Source organism: Conger conger, chromosome 3 (genome assembly GCF_963514075.1).
Source record: "Conger conger chromosome 3, fConCon1.1, whole genome shotgun sequence".
NCBI classification, from domain to species: domain Eukaryota; kingdom Metazoa; phylum Chordata; class Actinopteri; order Anguilliformes; family Congridae; genus Conger; species Conger conger.
Window position 1 is genome coordinate 74,359,518 of NC_083762.1, and position 26,080 is coordinate 74,385,597.

The window sequence follows — 26,080 nt, forward strand, 5'->3', positions numbered from 1 at the left end:
GTATCGAGCCCTGCGTGATTTGATTTATTTTCAGTGAAAAGATTCCGACAATTAAACACTTGACTGTCAGACACGGTACTGCCCTGCTGTGTCGTGCCAGACATGAGTAGTCTATCGCTAAAACGGGAGGCAGGATATTACGTTGCAAGTGTGTTTGTATGGAGGGGATGGATTTCACAATTATTAACACTGCTTAGCCTAATCAGCTGTAAGTTGCTGTGGATAAAAGCGTCAGCCGGGTGACGTCGTGTGTGTGTGTGTGTGTGTGTGTGTGTTGCAGGCCCGAGCGGAGCGGCGGGGAGGCCATGCACCGCCGTCACACCACGCTGCGGGAGAAGGGCCGGCGCCAGGCCGTGCGCGGGCCGGCCTACATGTTCAACGAGCGCGGCAGCAGCCTGACGGCCGAGGAGGAGCGCTTCCTGGACGCGGCCGAGTACGGCAACATCCCCGTGGTGCGCAAGATGCTGGACGAGTCCAAGACGCTCAACTTCAACTGCGTGGACTACATGGGCCAGAACGCCCTGCAGCTGGCCGTGGGCAACGAGCACCTGGAGGTGACCGAGCTGCTGCTGAAGAAGGACAGCCTGGCGCGCGTGGGAGACGGCCTGCTGCTGGCCATCAGCAAGGGCTACGTGCGCATCGTGGAGGCCATCCTGGGCCACGCGGCCTTCGCCGGCGGGCTGCGCCTCACCCTCAGCCCGCTGGAGCAGGAGCTGCGGGACGACGACTTCTACGCCTACGACGAGGACGGCACGCGCTTCTCGCACGACGTGACGCCCGTCATCCTGGCGGCGCACTGCCAGGAGTACGAGATCGTGCACATCCTGCTGCTGAAGGGGGCGCGCATCGAGAGGCCGCACGACTACTTCTGCAAGTGCGCAGAGTGCGGGGAGAAGCAGCGCCGCGACTCCTTCAGCCACTCCCGCTCCCGCATGAACGCCTACAAGGGCCTGGCCAGCCCCGCCTACCTGTCGCTGTCCAGCGAGGACCCCGTGCTCACCGCCCTGGAGCTCAGCAACGAGCTGTCCCGGCTCGCCAACATCGAGACCGAGTTCAAGGTGAGAGCGCTCGCCCCCCCCCGGGGAGGGGAGGGTCAGGGTGGCCCTGAGCTGTTCAATTCAGCTGCTTTATTTTAGGGGTTTAGTGGAGGCAAGCTTTCCTGGCGAGCCGATCGGTCCCTTCCGTGGCAGACTATCGCCGTCGGTGCGAGTGTGAGTGTGTGTGTGTGTGCGTGCAGGTGAATGGGTAAATGAGAGGCATCAGTTATATAAATGGAGACCATTTGCCAAGTTAAGAGTGAGGGATTAACAGAAGTGGGCTACAGGAGATTCTTCAGGGAGCAGAACGGGGGGGGGGGCTTAAATGACAATTAGCAAAAGGATACATTCGACACAGACATTAGGAAGGATGTTTTCACACAGAGAGTAGTCACTGTGTGGAATAATTTGCCAGGTCATGTAGTGGAGGCAGAAGCTCTGAGGCTTGTACATAAACATAGACTTGGTGTGAGTGTGAGGAAATGTGAGCATTGCTGGGCTGAATGGTCTGTTCTCCTGTTATGTTACATTATGTTAGGAGCAATGTAAGATGAGTGGCATTGTACACACAGGCATATGTGATTCCCTCCGCAAACCCCACCCATCTTCTGACATTACATTACATTACATTAATGGCATTTGGTCTTATCCAGAGAAATGTACAGTTGATTAGACTAAGCAGGAGACAATCCTCCCCTGGAGCAATGCAGGGTTAAGGGCCTTGCTCAAGGGCCCAATGGCTGTGCGGATCTTATTGTGGCTACACCGGGATTAGAACCACCAACCTTGCGTGTCCCAGTCATTTACCTTAACTACTACGCTACAGGCCACCCTGACCTGGACTGAAGACCTGTCTCTTCACACTGCATCAAGGCAGGACCTTTAGTGATTCTCTCTGTTTTTAGATTTCCTGTCTGGATAACGATCTGTATCCAGCAGCAGCATAAAGCTTAGCTGTGTATGGTGATATTTTTGTGTACAATAATTGTGGTTGGTTTGTTCTGTTAACTTTACACTTCATAATTATGGGCCCTCTTGAAGATACTGTGCTTTTATAAAGGGATTAACACTCCCCTTCTGTAACTCACAGTAGATTTGTAACAGCATTTGCTAAGTGATTGTAAAGACGTGTAATGTAATGTAAAGATTCTCACTTTATTTAAAGTCGGGTGTAATCTCTGCTCTTAATAACTCAATTAAGCCTAGGAATTTACTGACTTTTTTTTCATTTTTGAAAATGGCACACCAAATTAGTCACACACATTTGTTCCAGACATCCGTGCCCAGTGCTTTAATAACGGAGCAAATATTGGGATATGTAAATATGCGAGTGCCAATGCGAATGGATAATTAAGGAATTGGACCGATTAGGCTAGGGAAATTGGATGGTGAAAACACAGCACAGACAGGCACTGCAGGAATTCAGCGTGTGATGCAAGTAGCAGTGTCTGTGGTCTCAAACCTGTTGCCATGGAGGGCTGTGTGTGTGAGGTTTTCATTCCAACCAATTAACGCCGTTTTAATTGATTACAATTACTCATTCAGCCATATGCGTGTAACTGCATTTCAGCAAAAGGATATAAGCAATCGTTATTTAGACGCACATTTTTCACAAATAACACATTTCACTTTCACCATACATTATGTGCAAACCTACAGCCCTAATTCAGCGATTCACTTCCATTTAATGAATGGCCACTGAAAACAGCTGCGGAGTTTGTACAGAATTGTAAAAGAGCTTGTCCACAAGTGAAAGTATGCAGCAAACTTGATATTTAGTTGTAGTTATATTACTACTTAAATAACATATTTAATGTTCGTAAGCCTCCCTGAGCTTTCCACGAACGAGGCAGCCGAATCGCGTGTAATCGCACATCACGTAATCACATTACTCTGACTCTGACGTCTCCCCGCATTCAAAGAGCCTCTCGTTACGTGCTGCTCTGCTGCTGCCTGAGCACCTCTGAAGATGCCTTTGAAGGACACTGCCTATTCAGGCAGCAAGACGATGAGGCATCGAGGCAACTTCCTTCAGTTTGAGACGCTGGGTGAGCAGCTCGTACGAAAACCAAGGCGGCCGCGTACAGGGTCTGCACTTTGACCCGAACGAGTTAAGTGTGTGTAAGTTGATAAGTGTGAAATCCATCCCCTCCATACAAACACACTTAATATCCTGCCTCCCCGTTTTAGAGATAGACTACTCATGTCTGGCACGACACAGCAGGGCAGTGCCGCATCTGACAGACAAGTATTTAATTGTAGGAATCTATTTGGTGAAAGGAAGTCATGCAGGGCTTTATGCGGGCTCAGACGGCTTGCCAATCTGTTGTTTGAGAGTGCCTAATTGAAAACATTTCTGGAGGACCCAGTTTAATTGGCAGCAATCACTCCTCCATTATTTTGTGATTATTTAACATCCCCGATGCCTTGGTTGATAGGGACCAGGTCACCCATTTCATTATTTTCCTGCAAAATGATTAAACACTTCTATTAATAGACAGGACCCTAACGACTTTCAGGACAGCCCTGGAGATGTGCGGGTTTCGCAGGCAAACGGCAGTGTTGACAATGCAGGTTTAAATGTTGTCGCTTCGCAAGCATTGTGTGAAAGCTAAGCCCTGGTTATTTATCTAAATGGAAGATTCCGGAGCTTTGTGCCATCTCCATTTTACTGTCACTTTAGTCTCGGTACACTTAACAAAGCACTGTGGCATTCCCTACTTACTGCACACCAAAGCTCAAAAGCAAGTACATTTTGTAATTTTTGTTCTGCTCAAGTGCTCCTAAGATAGTAGAGAGAGAGAGAGAGAGAGAGAGAGAGAGAGAGAGAGAGGGAGAGAGAGAGAGAGAGAGAGAGAGAGAGAGAGCAAGGGGGGGGTGGAGAGATCTAAGTACTAATATACCTTCCATTTTTGACACTCTTGTATCAGATAGCATTTGATTGGTTGTTTGATGTCACCCCAGACCCTCTGAAGCACAGACACCCCATTTCCAACAATAATTGAGAAAAATATGAATGTTTGAAGAAATGTTAAAACATTTAAAAATCATTCTTATTCTGTGGGGCTCCACTGTAGCAGCTCATGTTTATTTATTATGGAGATAAATATCCACTCTTCCTTTGAACCTCAGGAGAACAGGGATCTTCTCAGCAATTAGCAGGTCTTTTTAACAGTGGGAGCGGATATGGTGTATTTCTGGAGTTCACAGCACCTTTCTACCTCCCCCATATAAAGCAACAGTGTTGAAAAATGTTTAATAACATAAAACGACTAGCAAATATTTCAACCTCTTATTTGGTTAATAATGCAAACGTAAAAGTATTTCAAGATCAGCTATTGTTGAAGTAGAAATGGTGGTAAATACTTAAAAGCAACTAAAAATCCATAAAGAAAAGGAAATTACTTCTGTCAAAACATAATTTTGTGCTTTATATTTTTGGACAATTTGCTCAGTAATAGAAAGACTGGAATGTAACAAACACAAAGGTTATCAAATTTTAATGGTTAGATATTTAAACAAGTTGCGTCTGGAAGGTTTTACACAGGGAAGAATGTTAATTGGCTTCACACAGTTTATTCATAAAGTTGCTTTAGCAACGGCTGAAACCTTGTGAACTGGAATGCTGAGGATTTAAATATTTAACATTTTAACTGGTAAAATTTTCATAGTAACCTAGTATTTAGCAGACTGCAAAACACATTATGTTACAGGGCATTTCAAGCAGTAATATTTAGATTTTCTTCATTACAAAAATTGTAAATGTATTATGTATCATGGTGTTTTCACAATCTCTTTTTCAGTTACCATGTAATTGGTTTTATCTCTGTAGTCACATGCTGAAACTGTCATAATTACTAATCGTTTAAATGTGCCATAGTGGAAAGGTAATTAGCTGGCATTTTGGGGGCTTGAAGGAAATCAGTTCTCTGTAGTGTGTTGGGTAGGTTTTCATCTCAATATCCCACACATAAAAGTTGTCTTTTCATTTCATGTACATGCAGTTGTTGGTGACCTCCAAGGATACTATGGTTTTGGATAGCTGCACAGAAAGGATACATTCGACACAGACATTAGGAAGGATGTTTTCACACAGAGAGTAGTCACTGTGTGGAATAATTTGCCAGGTCATGTAGTGGAGGCAGAAGCTCTGAGGCTTGTACATAAACATAGACTTGGTGTGAGTGTGAGGAAATGTGAGCATTGCTGGGCTGAATGGTCTGTTCTCCTGTTATGTTACATTATGTTAGGAGCAATGTAAGATGAGTGGCATTGTACACTCAGGCATATGTGATTCCCTCCGCAAACCCCACCCATCTTCTGACATTACATTACATTACATTAATGGCATTTGGTCTTATCCAGAGAAATGTACAGTTGATTAGACTAAGCAGGAGACAATCCTCCCCTGGAGCAATGCAGGGTTAAGGGCCTTGCTCAAGGGCCCAATGGCTGTGCGGATCTTATTGTGGCTACACCGGGATTAGAACCACCAACCTTGCGTGTCCCAGTCATTTACCTTAACTACTACGCTACAGGCCACCCTGACCTGGACTGAAGACCTGTCTCTTCACACTGCATCAAGGCAGGACCTTTAGTGATTCTCTCTGTTTTTAGATTTCCTGTCTGGATAACGATCTGTATCCAGCAGCAGCATAAAGCTTAGCTGTGTATGGTGATATTTTTGTGTACAATAATTGTGGTTGGTTTGTTCTGTTAACTTTACACTTCATAATTATGGGCCCTCTTGAAGATACTGTGCTTTTATAAAGGGATTAACACTCCCCTTCTGTAACTCACAGTAGATTTGTAACAGCATTTGCTAAGTGATTGTAAAGACGTGTAATGTAATGTAAAGATTCTCACTTTATTTAAAGTCGGGTGTAATCTCTGCTCTTAATAACTCAATTAAGCCTAGGAATTTACTGACTTTTTTTTCATTTTTGAAAATGGCACACCAAATTAGTCACACACATTTGTTCCAGACATCCGTGCCCAGTGCTTTAATAACGGAGCAAATATTGGGATATGTAAATATGCGAGTGCCAATGCGAATGGATAATTAAGGAATTGGACCGATTAGGCTAGGGAAATTGGATGGTGAAAACACAGCACAGACAGGCACTGCAGGAATTCAGCGTGTGATGCAAGTAGCAGTGTCTGTGGTCTCAAACCTGTTGCCATGGAGGGCTGTGTGTGTGAGGTTTTCATTCCAACCAATTAACGCCGTTTTAATTGATTACAATTACTCATTCAGCCATATGCGTGTAACTGCATTTCAGCAAAAGGATATAAGCAATCGTTATTTAGACGCACATTTTTCACAAATAACACATTTCACTTTCACCATACATTATGTGCAAACCTACAGCCCTAATTCAGCGATTCACTTCCATTTAATGAATGGCCACTGAAAACAGCTGCGGAGTTTGTACAGAATTGTAAAAGAGCTTGTCCACAAGTGAAAGTATGCAGCAAACTTGATATTTAGTTGTAGTTATATTACTACTTAAATAACATATTTAATGTTCGTAAGCCTCCCTGAGCTTTCCACGAACGAGGCAGCCGAATCGCGTGTAATCGCACATCACGTAATCACATTACTCTGACTCTGACGTCTCCCCGCATTCAAAGAGCCTCTCGTTACGTGCTGCTCTGCTGCTGCCTGAGCACCTCTGAAGATGCCTTTGAAGGACACTGACTATTCAGGCAGCAAGACGATGAGGCATCGAGGCAACTTCCTTCAGTTTGAGACGCTGGGTGAGCAGCTCGTACGAAAACCAAGGCGGCCGCGTACAGGGTCTGCACTTTGACCCGAACGAGTTAAGTGTGTGTAAGTTGATAAGTGTGAAATCCATCCCCTCCATACAAACACACTTAATATCCTGCCTCCCCGTTTTAGAGATAGACTACTCATGTCTGGCACGACACAGCAGGGCAGTGCCGCATCTGACAGACAAGTATTTAATTGTAGGAATCTATTTGGTGAAAGGAAGTCATGCAGGGCTTTATGCGGGCTCAGACGGCTTGCCAATCTGTTGTTTGAGAGTGCCTAATTGAAAACATTTCTGGAGGACCCAGTTTAATTGGCAGCAATCACTCCTCCATTATTTTGTGATTATTTAACATCCCCGATGCCTTGGTTGATAGGGACCAGGTCACCCATTTCATTATTTTCCTGCAAAATGATTAAACACTTCTATTAATAGACAGGACCCTAACGACTTTCAGGACAGCCCTGGAGATGTGCGGGTTTCGCAGGCAAACGGCAGTGTTGACAATGCAGGTTTAAATGTTGTCGCTTCGCAAGCATTGTGTGAAAGCTAAGCCCTGGTTATTTATCTAAATGGAAGATTCCGGAGCTTTGTGCCATCTCCATTTTACTGTCACTTTAGTCTCGGTACACTTAACAAAGCACTGTGGCATTCCCTACTTACTGCACACCAAAGCTCAAAAGCAAGTACATTTTGTAATTTTTGTTCTGCTCAAGTGCTCCTAAGATAGTAGAGAGAGAGAGAGAGAGAGAGAGAGAGAGAGAGAGAGAGGAGAGAGAGAGAGAGAGAGAGAGAGAGAGAGAGAGCAAGGGGGGGGTGGAGAGATCTAAGTACTAATATACCTTCCATTTTTGACACTCTTGTATCAGATAGCATTTGATTGGTTGTTTGATGTCACCCCAGACCCTCTGAAGCACAGACACCCCATTTCCAACAATAATTGAGAAAAATATGAATGTTTGAAGAAATGTTAAAACATTTAAAAATCATTCTTATTCTGTGGGGCTCCACTGTAGCAGCTCATGTTTATTTATTATGGAGATAAATATCCACTCTTCCTTTGAACCTCAGGAGAACAGGGATCTTCTCAGCAATTAGCAGGTCTTTTTAACAGTGGGAGCGGATATGGTGTATTTCTGGAGTTCACAGCACCTTTCTACCTCCCCCATATAAAGCAACAGTGTTGAAAAATGTTTAATAACATAAAACGACTAGCAAATATTTCAACCTCTTATTTGGTTAATAATGCAAACGTAAAAGTATTTCAAGATCAGCTATTGTTGAAGTAGAAATGGTGGTAAATACTTAAAAGCAACTAAAAATCCATAAAGAAAAGGAAATTACTTCTGTCAAAACATAATTTTGTGCTTTATATTTTTGGACAATTTGCTCAGTAATAGAAAGACTGGAATGTAACAAACACAAAGGTTATCAAATTTTAATGGTTAGATATTTAAACAAGTTGCGTCTGGAAGGTTTTACACAGGGAAGAATGTTAATTGGCTTCACACAGTTTATTCATAAAGTTGCTTTAGCAACGGCTGAAACCTTGTGAACTGGAATGCTGAGGATTTAAATATTTAACATTTTAACTGGTAAAATTTTCATAGTAACCTAGTATTTAGCAGACTGCAAAACACATTATGTTACAGGGCATTTCAAGCAGTAATATTTAGATTTTCTTCATTACAAAAATTGTAAATGTATTATGTATCATGGTGTTTTCACAATCTCTTTTTCAGTTACCATGTAATTGGTTTTATCTCTGTAGTCACATGCTGAAACTGTCATAATTACTAATCGTTTAAATGTGCCATAGTGGAAAGGTAATTAGCTGGCATTTTGGGGGCTTGAAGGAAATCAGTTCTCTGTAGTGTGTTGGGTAGGTTTTCATCTCAATATCCCACACATAAAAGTTGTCTTTTCATTTCATGTACATGCAGTTGTTGGTGACCTCCAAGGATACTATGGTTTTGGATAGCTGCACAGAAAGGCCCAGGTTAACTAAAGCCTTTAGCATTATGCAAAACATTTTAGCATGTGCAAAACTAATAACTAACAGGGCCAATGATTGGTACAAAACAAATGCTATGACCAATCGCGGGTCATGTTATTGGTCTTGCGTGTGCTAAAACATATTGCACATACCAGAGGTCTGAGAGAATCTGGCCTGAGTGAATCTTCCTCCCACACGTCTGTGCCAGCTGGTGATTTGAACAGCAGAATGCCGAATGCTGGCTGACACAGACATCCTACCCTTGGTAGAAACAATATTTCAGGGAGACTGGGTGGGGGATTGGAGGATGGTGGTCCCCTGCACATTACCTGGGGGAGAGTTCCCCCTGCAATATACAGTGGCTTCAGAAAGTATTCAGACCGTTTTACTTTGTGCACACAATGTAATTTAAAATGTATCAAAATTGCCCATGAATCTACGCTCAATAACCCATCATGACGAAGTGGAAAAAGTGTAAAAACTGAAACTTATCATTGATGTCAGTATTCAGACCCTCGCTGTGCGTGCCCTGGGTGGATCCCCCACACTTTTTCGGTTGCTTAATGTGCGACAGCTTGTCAGTGTGTGACAGTAATAATGGCCATATCTAAACTTCACCGCAGCCTGCGGTGCAGACTGCTGATTAGCGGGAATCTTCCGCTGGAATTCTCATCCTCGCGGGCGTCAGGGAGCTGCTGACACATTCCGGGAGACTCCCGGAGAGGCGGAAAGCCTGCTGACATCACATGCACTCCCTCCAAGCGATGTCCCCACGGCAAATACAGCCGCAAACGAGGGAGTAGACCAATACGCATCCCAGCGCCTTTTAAATAACGTGGGCTACTCTGCTCCTGCTGGCGTGGAGCTCGAATATGCTCTGTGTTATTGCTAATGGGCCGGAACACTTCAGTATCTATTGACTCACCTTGAATTGAACATGCCTCCTGGCTTGTGGTGCCTGCAGAATTGCATTGCTGTTTTGTATTCTTAGCATCATTATGGTAATTGCCTAAATCTGACCTGCGAGCTTGGTTTGATTATTCCTATTGAGATACATTGCTCCAGACCTACCGAACCTCCCTCTCTCAAGCAGCACAATGGAACAGAAGGGACTTTTCCTTTCATAGCGTAGATGGCGCAGTTGGTTTTTTCTTTGAAAACATTCATTAAAACTCCCCGGCTCTTTGACTGTCAGAGTAATGTAAATTTAATTTAGACTGTGTTCTAGGCCAGGGAATTTCAGGCTTGATCCTGCGGGCTGGTTGTGGAGGCTGGATTTCATTCCTAGCATAATTGCAACCTCTGAATATTAAAGAGCTGTTAAGTCTTCTTAATTAGGCACTTAATGTCAGCTGAAGGATGATCTACCCCCTCAAGGTCACATTATGTCAAGAATAACTGTGCAAGCCTCCAGGAATTCATATTACACATTCAAATCCCAGTACTTTTAATCAGTCAGGTGAATGAATGCTTTAATTCTCAGTAATGTGCTGTATGACAAATGATTCTTTTAGACAGAGGTTACATTTGTTAATAGATTCAATTAAAGACTGACAGGTGAAATCACTGGGGTCATAATTATACGGTCATCTAGTTGCTGAAACTAAACTGTTTATGAAAAATAAAAGTTCAATGACCGAGATAATAGCGATAAGCCTCACTACAATATGTTAGAATAGGTGAAAGTTTAAGTTTAAGTTATGTTTCAATCAACCTTTACTTATCAAGATCAAGGCTGGGACCAAAACCAGCACGCACAGAGGGTCCAAGGACCACGTTCAAGGGCATTGTTGCAGAAAATAACTGGCACCTATTTACCTTGCTTGTGCATTTATTGTATTTATTTATTTATTTTTTGGCAGATCGTTATTTAAGTGTTAGGTTTAATTTAATGCTCCACTAGATGAAATGATGACAGTGTTTATATGGTGCCAAGTATTCTGTTATTAGATTGGAATACTCAAGAATTTAATTTGTGCCATGTATGCTCCCAATTTGAAATTATGTGTTCGGAATATGCTCATATTCTAGATGAGAATGTTCAGAATAAGGGATATTGCATTCAGTTTGATAAAAACATGGTTTGTCATTTTTAATCATATTGCTGCAATACTTTCATTGATTTTGTGAATGTCCAGGCCTGATTTAGCAAGGACGGCAGGTCTTAAATGAATTGCAGAAGTAGCCTTTGTGTCTCTCTATAAATGTGGCCACATTTCTGCTGTTCTGCCCTGTGCCGATTATGGCAGTGGATGGGGGGGGTTTTAGAAGGTTAATGTTTTTGTTTGGATGACACTAATTCAAGTTCCCATCTAATGTACTTCTCGATGTGTTGTATGATGAATTCATATTCCAGATGTCTGGTTTTCCCATATAATTATTGAGGAAATACAAAATCATACAAAATCATACTCTCTGTATAGTGGAAGATGGTGCTGGTCAGGAAATGACCAAGGGATGTCCCAGCCATGTATGTGTATTGTTCATAGAACAATACATTTTGACGGCTTGCCAACATGATTTTCATAATATAAATTGCAAATATATCAGCCCCAACATGCTGAATATGACCTGCATAGAAACGTGGTCAGATTCCCTTACAGACCTGTGCAGCCTGTTCCACAAAGCAGGATTCCTGAGTTAGCTAGATAACTGCACAGACAGACCTGTACAACCAGGAATATCTGTTTCTAGGACAGTCTATGCTATAGATTTGGGTGGTCCAGGTCTCAGTGCAGTTATCCAGCTAACTCAGTGATCCTGCTTTGTGGAACAGTCGGCTAGAATACTAGGCGAGGACATCGCCATCTCTAACTTCACTTTTATGTCATACTGTATCGAATGAATCTGTGAGCTTCAGACATCACCTCCTGCCTATGAGTAACTGCCCTGAACAGTGCTGGAATCCACATAATAGCTCTGCCATATATTACAGCATATTTATGTGGGAACAACCCAGTCTTTTGCTTGCCAATGTTTCTGCAGATTTATTTACAGAACACATTTATTTGTTAGTCCATTGATTAGTTGGGTAGACAAGCTCATTTGTCAGGCTGTAAATGCGCGAACCATATAGCGTGGAAATATATTGGGTTGTGAAGTGATTTGCAAGAAATTCAATCAGATTCTTACTCACAAAATAGAGCTTATTAACCTTGCTGTATTCAAAGTCAAATATTATTTCTTTTTGTTGTGTTTCCTTTTTTTTATTTTTTATTTATGCAGTGATTTCTTTTTTATTCATGTGAAATTCATATCAGATTCCAGAGCATTGGATACTTATGCCACACTATACGAGTAGATATTAATGTGCTCATTTCTGCACACACAGCTCAGTTAGATGGGTTTAAAGAAAATGGCCTCCACTAGCAGCCAAGCCAACCATAGTTATTGGCAGCTCGGCCGGTGTGACAGGTCTGTAAATGACTCCATGTATGCTGCGATTCTTTTCGCTTAATATACTCACCTCCATACATAAATACATATGCACACTCTCACACACACACACACACACACACACACATAGTGCACACACACACACAAACACACACACACATATAGTACACACACACACACACATATACAGTACACACACGCACGCACATGCATGCACACACACACACACACACAAACACACACATACTTACAGTACACACACACATACAGTGTACACACATGCACACATACAGTACGCACTCACACAAACACACACACACACACACACACACACACATAAAGTAAACACACACACATACAAACAGAGGTAAAAACACTCCACAGGGAGAAAACAAATGGCAGTGGGGATATGTTGTTTACACACCGGTTTTGCTGAGGGCTGCTTGGGCTGACTAGCCTTATGGTGTAAAATCCAGCTATGAACAGCTTGAAATGACCAGCTACCAGCTGTTTCAAAACATAGCTTGAGCTGGTCAAACCATGTTGTGTATGGAGCTGGTCTGAACTGGTCTGAACCAGCTACCAGCTGTTTCAAAGACTAGCTTGAGCTGTTTTCCTCAGCAGGGCCTGTATATCAGGGATCATCAGATCACTCACTCTATCTTATAGTAGCACATATTTTATCCCAAAATGTGTTTTGGAAATAATTCACTAAGCCGTGGTGATTCTCCATGTTGACAGGCTTTATGGGAATCCAAGGGCTTTAAGACTCATTATTTCTCTCAATGACGTGCAATTTATCAGAGTGTCTCCGCAATGCTTGTTCAGGTAATCTGACAAAATCCCCTGTAATCAACAAACAGTACATCAAACACAGGCGGGAGGGATCAAAAGCTCACAGCACCGCGCTCCCTGTACAATGGCGACGTTCTGAGGAAATTTCAACCTATTATCGCCTGCCTCATAATGCAAGCAGCTGCTCCAATGTATTGTCCCCATTATTGTCTTGTTTTTCCCTGGAAGAAATGGCACCTTATTTGTGCAATCATGCACTCCACAAAGAGATGTGACTAACAGTGGGTAAAAAAGCATAATTTTCATTTTAATAAGAAAATCACCAGTACTTTATTTCTTCAAGGTAGGGCTATGTGAACTGTATTGACCGTAATTCAGGGATTGGTCTCATAATCTTTTCTCTGCATAGCTCTAGACAGTGTGACCCTAGACATCCCATTTTTGCTGGGCCAGCTCCATATTTCACCCCCCTTTTCTCACATCCATCTTATTGTGTTATTTTGCCATATTGTAGTCATAGCATATTTGAATTTTATTTTCACAATTCTACTAGCCAGTACCGTAAATTCTCATTGCATTGTACGCACGGTACTCACGGGAATCTGGTCGGCCTATCTCTGCATGACTGCCAGAATTCCCAGGCTGCTTCCAGTTAAAAAAAATGTCTATTTGAGATTACCACAAGCGGTAAAATATAATTGTACTATTTTGTGAAATTAACAGCTGAAAATGCATGGCATTAATATCGAGGAGCAGTCACTTGGGTTGAAAGCCCAGGTTGTTATCTGGGAAAGTGAGTGATATCCTTCAATTTGAACGGTTATTAAAGTTACAAGAGGCCCCCGGTCATGCTTTAGACAGAAGTGTTTCTTCTCAGACCTTTGAAAATATTGCTTATTACTGTGGAACAATTACTCCCCTGTTCTCACTCAGCACGTTTCGCGAGTCCCGTATGAACGCCTGAATTGACGGTGTTTATTCTGCGGTTCTACACGTTGCCTTTGATCTTTTGTACTGGCTCTACTCCTTCCTCATCATCGCACTTCCTGCTCCTCACAGATTGGGAAATTTCACAGCTCGGGCGAAGTAATGACAACCGGCGATTTCCTCCAATTAAAAGTTTCACTGTTGGCAGAGGCCACTCCCTCCCCGGAGGATTCTGAGTCCCAGCTGACCAAGCTTTGTCCAAAAGCAATTACTGCACTGTTGGTTTGTGGGTATAAAACAGGAAAGCGTGATAAAGCAACACATGGAAATGTATCCTCTCTTTACCCCTCTCTCTCTCTCTCACTCCCTGTCCCCACCTCATCAGTCTCTCAGTGACCGCACAGCCTTCTTGTCCTTTGACAACCGTGACTGTTTATAGCAGCCTCTCTCATCGGTCAGGCTGTGGACACTGAGCTTGCGCTTGGCCAGAATCTGACCCTGCTAGTGAAGCGATACTCAGCCAATGTGTAATCCAGTTTTAGGGCCCAGTTCCAATCAGGTTTGCTTTGAGCTTTGGTAATACATTCATTATATTAATTACTGTAATTACATATTAGCCTGAGAGACAGTGAGACAGTCTCAATATCCTGATCAACCCCAGTCCACTCTGCGCATTCCCTTCATGTTACATATTAATTGACGCTCACACAAATGTGTGTTTGTATTCTGTTTATATTCTGTTTATTCTATGTTGATGCTTTGTTAAGAAATAAAATAACAGAAATATCGGACAATCTCTCTCTCTGTCCTCTTTCTCTCTCCCTGCAGAATGACTACAGAAAGCTCTCTATGCAGTGTAAAGACTTTGTGGTGGGGGTGTTAGACCTGTGCCGGGACACGGAGGAGGTGGAAGCCATTTTGAATGGGGACGTGGACCAGGTCCCCCTGGGTGACCACGGCCGGCCCTGCCTCAGCCGGGTGAAACTGGCCATCAAGTACGAGGTGAAGAAGGTGAGACAAGTGTGCGCCCGCATGTCCTTTCCTTGTTCCTTTGCTCAACTCAATGGAGGACGCAAGGAAAGGAATTGAGGAAAGGATACAAGGACAGAGGAGGGTAGTGAGTAGTGGGGTGACGTGAGGAGTGTCTGGGGAGGTTGAAGACCAGATGAGCTGCTGCATTCTGGAAAGTTCTCAAAAGGGATAGTCTTGTTGTCCATCACCACTCCAAGGTTCCTTGCACAGGACAATGGCATCACCGGGGTGTCCCCTAAGGAAATAGAGAAATAAAGAAGGGGAGAGGTTAGAGCAGGAATGAAGATTAGTTCCATCCCTCCTGGAATGAGCTTTAGATGGTGGTTGTCCGTCCAGCTCTAGATGTCCCTCAGGCGAGGGGAGATTAGAGCTAAGACCTGTGTGTCAGATGGTGAGAAGGAGAAAATGAGTTGGGTGTCATCAGCAGAGCAGTGACAAATCATGAGCAGTGATAATGAAGCCAAGGGATCTAGTGTAAAGGAAGGAAAGAAGGGGACCAAGGACAGAGCCCTGGGGAACTCCTCTGGCAAGGGCGTGAGGCACTGATACTGCACCAGCCCCGGAAACCTGGAAGGAGCGACTAGAGAGCACAGCCCGAAAGGTGGCCACAGATCGCCTTTGCTGACAGGGAGGAGAGGAAGACGGAGTGATCCACAGTGTCGAAGGCAGTAGAGAAGAATCTAGAAGAATCAGGACAGAGGAAAGGGTGGCTACTTGTGTGCCATGAAGTGGCCAGGTCTGAATCTGGACTGGTGGGGGTCTGGCAGGTGGGTCTGGGGAAAGAAAGAAAGTAGTTGGTGAGAAGCAGCTTGTTCAAGTGTTTTGGATAAAAACTTGTTTATCCAGTTTCCAGGACCGGTGCACTCAACACCCTGTTGTCTCTCTGCCTCACTCATTATGGGGCCAGGCAGAGACATACAAACAGTTGCAGCCTGTGTCACTAGCCATGTCTGCATTTCAAATATTTTTTTGTCTCATTGTGTCTTTCTCGTCAACCATTTCTGAACACCCGTATCGTTGCTGAATACCTTCCTGGCATTGATTCACCTTGCTTCCCTGTACAGCCCCAGGGCCCCACAGTTAATTACTGTTTACAAACGGCTCCATCCAGGCTTAGCGGGTTCACCCACATTTACGGGTGTTAGCAAAATGGCCGATATATAAAATCGCTGTAGTCTGACGTGTGTTGTTGTTGAAGCACTGCCTCCCTGATGAGAATGTTTATCTATATTATCTTATTACATAAGAGTGATCCCGGAGTTATGAGGATGAAATAGGCTGATTGGCAGATGTGTGTACTGCTGTGAAGCAGGTCACAGAGCAGCTTCAAATAACACAGACTAAATAATACACAGAAAGTTATGTGACATAGTTAGAGCAGCTGGAAGGCAATAAATTCCTGTTTTTATTATTAGAAGAGAACTAAGCCATCAGCTCATAATGTATTTGGAGAGCTGTGTTTTTTCGATGTTATGGACCTGGGAGATGATTTCCCTACTCCACGACATGGCATCAATATCAGTTGGAACACTAGTAAAGCCCATATCTGTGCAGGAAAGAGTCCACCGGGTTGTGTCTCTGTCTTACAGCATGTATGCATTTGCATTTGATGCATGTGTGTTCCTGCCCTTTTTTGTGATGGTGATGCAAGGCAGCGTACTGATGTGACATGGAGTTCATTTTATTTACGAATGCAAATTGCCTACTGGGGCTGTCACTGAGGAGGTCAGGTGATCGTGAAGGAAGGTCATGTGATTATAAGGGGGTGGAGTCAGAGAGCCTAGAGGCGGGGTCAGGGACACGACAAGGATTATGAGGTCACAGTAGAATCATTATAAGAATCGTGGGTCAGGGACAATACACTGATTATGGGGACATAGGAGAAGGATGATAAGAGGCAGGGTCAGGGACGCTGAAATGATTGTGAGGTCACAGCAGAATGATTATAAGGGCCGGACTCAAAGACACATGTGTAGGTGTAGAAAAACCCAGACAGAAAGAACAATGACCCCAAATTTGTTTGCTGTTGCACTTTTTTTTAAATAAGAGTCATTTATGTTGTCTGAAGAAATGGCTTTGTAATGGATTTCTGAAAGAGGTGGGTGTAACAGATAAGAACAGGGTGAAAGAAGAAAGAGCAAGAGAGAGGGAGGAGGAGAACATCAGGAAGGAGAGAGATTGATGGGAGGACAGGAGCAGATGGAGGTGTCACAGGGCAGGAGAAGGAGAGGGCAGAAAACAACGAGAAGACTGACAGCAATGGATGTGTCCCTATGCCCGAATGTCATTACTGTCACGCGCCCTGCTGCAGAGGAGGACGCAGAGGAGGACGGGGAAATGGGAGGGGATGCTCACGGGAGTCCAGGGTTTGACAGTGCACTGTCATTTTCCGTCATCGAGACGGCTCGCAAAAAAACCTAATGCACCTGTAATGATGATTAATGGCGGTCTTGTCTTGTTGACGGAATTGTGGGATTTCTATCAGTATGTGTGATGACACGGTCACCGTTTTAATCTTTTGTTGTTACCCGGGCGTTGTCGTGCCGGAGGTAATGAAATGTTCTGCTTTTCGAGCACGCCTCGTTCTGTCAGGGTTGGGAAGGAGGACTGGCTGTGACCACCAGGGGGGTGCTTGATTACCTTCACCTGGTAGTCATTAGTATCAGCCAGGTACCTACCTCTGGAGAGTATTTAAGCTCTCATTCCCCTTCAGTCGTTGCTTCGGTGTACACTTACGCTCTGTCACCCAAGCTGGTAAACGCACACGGTAGACTCAGGTAATCGAGTCAGGTATTGTGCTGGGTTTTGGTTCTTTCTGTTCGCAAAAGAAAAAGAAAAAGATAATTAGTAATTTAGGTAAGGAAGGGGTTCTGCTCGCTGGCAGTGTGCCGTATTTGAACACCTTCCTAGGGTTTGAGTGTCTTGGTTTTCTTTTATTTTTCGGCTCGTGTGAGTCTGTGGGTGCGGGACGGTGTCCCGGGTATGTACTTTCATTTCTAAGTTTTTCCGGAGCTGCGACTCCTGGTGTTTTATTTTCTGTGCCTAGTATTTTACACTAGGTTGTACATTTATTTTTGGGTTTTCCCCCCCCGTTTCGGGGGTTGAGTGCGCACGTCTATGCACTCTGTTTTTCGTTATTTCTTCGCCCTGGTTTTAATGGGTAGCTTTAATTTTTGAGCCGTTATTTGGGGCTCTTATTTGTACGGAGCTGTCTCCGTTTGTACCCCGGTCTCTGCTAGTTCCCCGGGGCCTGGGTGGCGGACACTTTTGGTGTGTTTGCTCATTTAGGATCACCCTTAGTCGCGCTTGGCTCTCCGCACCTCCCCGTAACAGAACACCGAAGCCAACATGGAGAGACCAGCGACTTGTGCTATAGGGGATTCTCCGCTGGAGGCGGTCGTAGCCGCCCAGCAGGCTGCTCTGGTCAGGCAGGAGCAGGAGTTGCAGGTATTGCGGGTACAACAGACTGCCGCTGCCGAGAGACAGACCCTGGTATTTCAGCGCCAGGACGAAATCCTGTCCAGGTTAGATCAGCAGCAGAACGTGTTGTTAGGGCTCGCTGAGACGTTCCGGCAACTAGCTAGTGAGTTTCGTTCGTCCCAAGCACAAGCCACGGATACCTCCCCACTGCCCATCCCTCCCCAAACAGTCACTCACCAACTTACTACGCCGATGGTTAGGGAGCCCAAGCTACAGCTTCCCCTACGGTATGGAGGAGAGGCAGGGAAATGCAGGGGGTTTCTAGCTCAGTGCCTCATTTTTTTTAAGTCCCAACCCTCACGGTTCACTACGGAGGATTCGCGAGTCGCTTTTATTTTATCCCTGCTGACTGGGACAGCTCTGACCTGGGCGGAACCACTGATCCGAGGGCAAGCTCCCCTTATGAACAACTCGCAGCTCCTCATGCAAGAAATGACGCGAGTGTTTGACCATGAGGTCACTGGCAGGGAGGCGGCATCTCGTTTAACTTGGATCAAACAGGGTACTCGGAGTGTTGCCGAGTTCTCTGTGGAGTTCCAGGCCCTGGCAGGGGAGACGGGCTGGGCGGACGAACCGCTCATTACACTATTCTCGAGCGCGTTATCTGACCCGGTCAGGGATGCCCTGGCTACCATGGAGTCACCGGGGAGTTTAGGCTCTCTGATATCGGCGGCTATCCGCATTGATAACCGGGTCCGGGAACGAGAGAGGGAGAGAGCGGGCAGAAGGGACGGGCCAAATTGGCCGATTCCGTCTTCTCCGGGCAGGGCTGTCAGTACGGAGGTCCGTCAAGGCCCACATACGGGGGAGGAGCCGATGCAGCTAGACGCGGCTAACCTGGCGCGTCCTAAGAGGCGTCCCTGGAAAGAAGGGTTGTGCTTCTTTTGCAGAAGACCCGGGCATTTAGTTAGGGACTGCCCCGCTCTGAGAGTAAAAGAGCAGTCCCACTAGGGGAGCGAAAGTCACTAGTGGGACTGGCTAGAGGCATTAGCTTTCGCACGTGTCTTCCCGTCCACCTAATGTGGAGGGGAGGTGGGGCTAGGGCAGACGCTTTTATTGATTCCGGGGCGGTTGATAATTTCATTGACCGTCAGTGGGTTCAACAGCAGAGACTGCCGGTCCGGGCCCTGCCTCAGCCCCAGGCCATCACGGCGCTTGACGGGCGTCCGCTGGGGTCCGGGGTGGTTCGCCAGATGACTGAGTGGGTGGTTATGCGGGTTCCGTTTCGAGGGCACCGGGAACGCATTTTTTTCTTTTTGGTGGAGTCTCCAGCGTACCCAATCATTTTAGGCCACAGGTGGTTAGCTAAACACCAACCCCGTATAAACTGGGGAGACTGGAGTCATCCGGTGTCCCGGTGGGGTCCGTATTGCACCAACCACGCAGAACAAACGCACACCCCCGCAGGCCCTCCTGTAGAGACTGACATAGGCTCCGAGGCAGACGAAGGGGAGGCTAGGGGGTTCCCCAGCTCTCAGATTAGTCCTCGGGACACGGCGGAGCAGGCTGAGAGTCTGGAATGGGATTCTACCTGCGATTGGTACCCGCCCGTGGACGAGGAGGACGGCAGTGACGTCACTGACCGGGACTCCGAAAGATATGGTTCCGACAGTGGGGATGAGGGTCGGATGATAGGGGCCATTACATTTCCTCTTCCCTCTAACGTACCCAGGGAATATAGGGAGGTAGCGGAGGTATTTAGTAAGCAACGGGCCACTACGTTACCTCCGCACCGCTCATATGACTGCGCCATTGAGCTATTCCCTGGTACCACTCCGCCTAGGGGGTCGCTATATTCATTGTCGGCGCCTGAGAGCGAGACCATGAATGAGTATATTCGCGACGCTTTGGCGAACGGGTTTATTACACCATCCACGTCACCGACAGGGGCTGGCTTCTTTTTTGTGAAAAAGAAGGACGGGGGTCTTAGACCCTGCATTGATTATAGGGGGCTAAATGCGATAACCATCAAGAATAGGTACCCCCTGCCGCTGATGAACTCCGCATTTGAGCGCCTGCAGTCGGCATCTGTGTTTACCAAACTCGACCTCCGTAATGCGTACAATCTTGTTCGCATACGGCAGGGCGATGAATGGAAAACGGCATTTAATACTCACACCGGGCATTATGAATATCGGGTCATGCCGTTTGGTCTCACTAATGCCCCTGCAGTATTTCAGGCGCTGGTAAATGACGTGCTCAGGGAGATGTTGGAGAAATTTGTGTTCGTATATCTGGATGATATTTTAATATTCTCCAACAATCTCTCTGAACACATGCGGCACGTTAACCTAGTCCTCACGCGTCTGTTAGGAGCCGGCCTGTTTGTCAAAGCGGAGAAGTGTGTTTTTCACTCAGACACGGTGTCGTTCCTCGGATTCATTGTGTCTCGGGGAAAAGTTGAGATGGACCCTGCGAAAGTAGCGGCCGTCAGGGATTGGCCTACTCCGGCGTCTATAAAACAGGTGCAGAGGTTCTTAGGATTCGCTAATTTTTACCGCCGGTTCATTCGAAATTTTAGTACGGTGGTCGCGCCCATCACTGCGCTGACCAAGAAGACTGCTTCAGCGCGCTTTGGGTGGAATCCCCGGGCAGAGGCGGCATTCATGGAGTTAAAAAGAAGGTTCTGTACGGAACCCATCTTAATAAACCCCAACCCCTCGCTGCCGTTTATTGTGGAGGTCGATGCCTCTGAGCTGGGAGCAGGTGCTGTTCTGTCTCAACGGTCCCCCCTAGATCAAAAGGTACATCCCTGTGCATTTTTCTCTCGGTCACTGTCCCCGGCTGAGAGAAATTACGATGTGGGAGACAGGGAACTGCTGGCAGTTAAATTAGCTCTGGAGGAGTGGCGTCACTGGTTGGAGGGGGCGGAGCATCCGTTCACCGTGTGGACGGACCACAAAAATCTGGAGTATATACAGACTGCTAAAACGCGTAACTCACGCCAAGCCCGCTGGGCACTGTTTTTTACTCGCTTTTCTTTTATTATGACCTACCGTCCCGGGTCGAAAAACACCAAACCTGATGCCCTTTCTCGGATATTTGACAACACTGACGGGGAGCGCAGTCCCCAACCTATCATTCCGAGGGAACAAATAGTAGCACCCGTGATCTGGGAGGTGGAGTCAGCGGTCCGGAGGGCTTTGCGCCTTGAGCCGGACCCAGGGGGGGGTCCACCGCATCGTCTTTTCGTGCCAGCAGGGGTTCGGTCCCAGGTGTTGCAGTGGGGACATGCGTCCCGTCTGGCAGGGCATCCCGGGGTTCACCGCACCAAGGATTTCTTGTCCAGACGGTTCTGGTGGCCTGGGATGGAAAGAGACGTCCGCGAGTTTGTGGCTGCCTGTCCGGTCTGCGCACGCAGCAAGGGTTCACACCAGCCTCCCTCAGGGCTATTACAGCCATTGCCTGTTCCGAGACGCCCTTGGAGTCACGTGGCCCTGGATTTTATTACGGGGTTGCCGCCGTCAGAGGGCAACACAGTGATCTTGGTGGTGGTCGACCGGTTTTCAAAGGCAGCTCATTTTATGGCACTACCCAAATTACCGTCGGCAGTTGAGACCGCACGGTTGGTGGTCGATCATGTTTTTAGGCTACATGGTCTACCCCAGGACGTGGTGTCTGACCGCGGTCCCCAGTTCGCGTCTCGGTTCTGGCGTGCGTTCTGCTCCTTGCTAGGGGCCACGGTGAGCCTCTCATCGGGCTTTCACCCCGAGACCAATGGGCAGACTGAACGCACGAACCAGACGCTCGAAAACACACTCCGGTGCTTAGCCGCGGCCAACCCCACGTCCTGGAGTCGCCAGCTCGCGTGGGCCGAGTATGCGCACAACACTCTGCGCAACGCCTCCACTGGCCTCTCGCCCTTTGAGGCTCAATTTGGGTATGCGCCCCCACTGTTCCCGGAGCTGGAGAGGGGGGCTGAGGTGCCCTCCGCGGAAGCCTTTGTTCGGCGGTGTCGTAGCACCTGGAGCAAAGTACGGGCTGCACTCTTACGCGCTACGGCCACCCAGAAGAGGCTGGCCGACAGGCGGCGCCGGTCAGCTCCCTCCTACAGGGTAGGGCAGAGAGTGTGGCTATCGACTCGAGACCTACCATTACGGGTTGAGTCCCGTAAGCTCGCTCCCCGCTATGTGGGTCCATTCAAAATCATTAAGAAAATCAACCCGGTGACGGTGAAACTCCAACTACCCCGGTCCATGAGGATTCACGCCACCTTCCACGTTTCTCGCCTGAAACCGGTACTCACTAGCGTGCTGGCCCCGGCGGAGACCCCTCCGCCGCCTCCACGACTAGTTGACGGGGGGCCGGCCTATACGGTGCATCGCATCTTGGCTGAGCGCCGTGTGGGCAGGGGCAAACAGTACCTCGTGGACTGGGAGGGCTATGGCCCTGAGGAGCGTTGCTGGGTCCCCTCTAGGGACATTTTGGACCCAGAGCTCATTCACGAGTTCCGCAGGCGGGGGGCTGAAGGTGCGTCTGGGGCCGCCCCTTAGTAGGGGGGTCCTGTCAGGGTTGGGAAGGAGGACTGGCTGTGACCACCAGGGGGGTGCTTGATTACCTTCACCTGGTAGTCATTAGTATCAGCCAGGTACCTACCTCTGGAGAGTATTTAAGCTCTCATTCCCCTTCAGTCGTTGCTTCGGTGTACACTTACGCTCTGTCACCCAAGCTGGTAAACGCACACGGTAGACTCAGGTAATCGAGTCAGGTATTGTGCTGGGTTTTGGTTCTTTCTGTTCGCAAAAGAAAAAGAAAAAGATAATTAGTAATTTAGGTAAGGAAGGGGTTCTGCTCGCTGGCAGTGTGCCGTATTTGAACACCTTCCTAGGGTTTGAGTGTCTTGGTTTTCTTTTATTTTTCGGCTCGTGTGAGTCTGTGGGTGCGGGACGGTGTCCCGGGTATGTACTTTCATTTCTAAGTTTTTCCGGAGCTGCGACTCCTGGTGTTTTATTTTCTGTGCCTAGTATTTTACACTAGGTTGTACATTTATTTTTGGGTTTTCCCCCCCCGTTTCGGGGGTTGAGTGCGCACGTCTATGCACTCTGTTTTTCGTTATTTCTTCGCCCTGGTTTTAATGGGTAGCTTTAATTTTTGAGCCGTTATTTGGGGCTCTTATTTGTACGGAGCTGTCTCCGTTTGTACCCCGGTCTCTGCTAGTTCCCCGGGGCCTGGGTGGCGGACACTTTTGGTGTGTTTGCTCATTTAGGATCACCCTTAGTCGCGCTTGGCTCTCCGCACCTCCCCGTAACACGTTCGACTGTAGAGTGTTTATACAACCTGCTTAAATTTGATAATAAGGATTACCTTACTAAGGTACTTTGTATTCATGGCTGAACAGCCTTTGTCTTTGTGTTTCGGGCAATTTGGGGTCTGACGGCCAGGATTTTTTGTAGGACCTGACAGGTAATTACGTAATCTCCATGGCAACCTTCCGATGACTGGACTGGGTTTGAAAATTCGGCCGTTGACCGCTCCCACTGAAGCTCACTTTAACGTTGTCACTCTCAGAGGGTCATGTGACAGCGCAGAGACCCTCCATGGCCCACCTGTCGTCTCTCCGTAGGGCCTGGGGTTCGGTTAGCCTCAGCGGCTGTGTCTGTTGTGCTTACGATGGCTCTTCTCTGGTTCCAGCTGATGCTCATGACAGCTGCAGTAGGAACTGTCACAGTGTTCCACTGGACCACAACTCCAATAACCAGATGGTCTGAAGGACGAGGTTCCCCCTTGTCCGTCCAATGACACGGAGCAGATGTGTGTGACTGATGGAGACTGTCACCTGAAATTTAGGCCAGGTGTTCAGGTGCAGGTTTGAGGATTTAGGGCGGGGCTCTAGGTTTAGCATTCAGTTGATGTCATAGAGTTGAGGTGCCTGGTGGTGTCTGATCAGAGAAGAGTGGAAGACAAATCATCATCATCAACTTACACAACTTCTTCATCATCATCAACATCCCGTCTTCATCATCATCATCAACTTACTCAACTTCTTCATCATCATCAACATCCCATCTTCATCATCATCAAGTACACCTTCATCATCATCATCATCATCATCATCATCAGTCAACATCATCAGTTATGATCACTAATTATTATGCACCTTCCGTACAATTGCTGTGGTTACAAAGTGGATGCACTGGAATGAATTAAAACCAAAGAGTTACAAGAAAGCAATTAACCATCTTTTATTCTGAGAGCGTGTTACGGTGATAGAATCAGTTCACAGAAAGCAACTCTTTTGTGTATTTATCATCTCTCATTCCATTCAGTGTGGAATACACGTACACTATCCCCATCTCTCCCTGTACATCGCACACGCCCCATCCCTCAGAAAGGAGGATTGTTCTCTTAGCGTCTCTTAACCAAGGGGTACGGAGGGGGTCATTCCCAATCCTAAAGCCTTGTCCTCAGCTGAAGGCATGCGGGGGTGAGGTGGGATCACGACAGAGGTCCTTGGCTTTCAGCAGAACAGCGGAGACAAAGACCTCGCTCCGCCGCAGCGCGAGGGAGACTGCGAGGGCTACGTGACTGGAAAAGGAAAACGCTCTCAGCCATTGCTAAATGTTGTCAGCTCAAGGGCGTGCTCTGATGTGCCTCCTGTCAGGGTAAAAAATCCCTCATATCGCTTCACGTGTCCCAGGTCCCAGCACGGACAGGTATGTGGCGACTCTAGACCAGAGCAAGAATATGATTTTATGACATTTCATGCTTTATGTAAGACGCACGGGCAGGCTTGCATCGTGCTGGAACTGAGAACACTAGCAGCAGGTCTCAGGCTGTACACTGTAAATCTATCAGCTCAGCAGTACAGTAGCGAAGGGGTCACGGTCCTGAGGATCTGTACCGCAGGCTGAGTCAGGCCCATTCATCACGGCTGTCCAGTAGCCACAGGCCCCGGGGAGGTGTGGGTGGAGGTGACACATCTGTGGGGTAAAAGGGAGCCCAGTCCCCCCCCCCCCCTCCTTCCTAACCTTGAGGCCAGTGTCCTGTGAAAAGGGTCTCGGAACAGAGCACACAAAGGCACTGTAGCATGTTCTGTAGCGTGTGCTGAAGATGGACGCTGATTGAAACAAAAAAAAACCTCTAAGCCTCTGTCTGGCCAGTATGGTTCAGTGGTCTAATTCACGGCATCTATCGATTTTTCCTTCTCGCTTTCTTTTCTTTAAATGTTTTGTTCTCGCTTTTGGTAATTTAGTTGCATGTTCTGCTGAATGGACAAGAATCTTTCTCGAGGAATAATTCAGTTCAGGATAATTCAGGCCTACACGGACTTCAATCTTGGCCCAGCTTTATTTCCTGATTGTGGATAGAAGTACAAGCATTTGTAGTTCTCTGAAAAGGTTACATGTTCACCCATCTTTAAATCTAAAGTAGAAGGGGAACTGAGTACATGAGAGTAATAAAGCATTATTGTTTAGACAAGGGGAAATGAGTTCACATCATTTTCCAAATTCCTCTACACTATATTCTGTCAGAATCAAATTCTCTAGAGAGTATCTCACTGTGTTGTAGTTTACACACTCACACACACATACACAAACACACGCACACACATACTCACACACACACTTTCCTATTAGCTCTGCACTTCTTTTGACATTTACCCTTTATCTCTAAATTCAGCAGAAATGGCATGGAGGGTGAAT

General features: G+C 46.6%; 1 protein-coding gene across 2 annotated transcripts in view; it reads left to right on the plus strand.

Annotated features, from left to right (window-relative positions):
• Positions 1 to 305: 305 nt before the first annotated feature.
• Positions 306 to 26,080, plus strand: part of LOC133124380 (short transient receptor potential channel 7) — a 58,367-nt gene continuing 32,592 nt past the window's right edge. For both annotated transcript variants that reach the window (XM_061235536.1, XM_061235535.1), the window contains exons 1-2: positions 306 to 1,058; positions 14,754 to 14,936. In XM_061235536.1, the coding sequence (XP_061091520.1) occupies positions 306 to 1,058; positions 14,754 to 14,936 (936 nt within the window). The remainder of the gene's footprint in view (positions 1,059 to 14,753; positions 14,937 to 26,080) is intronic.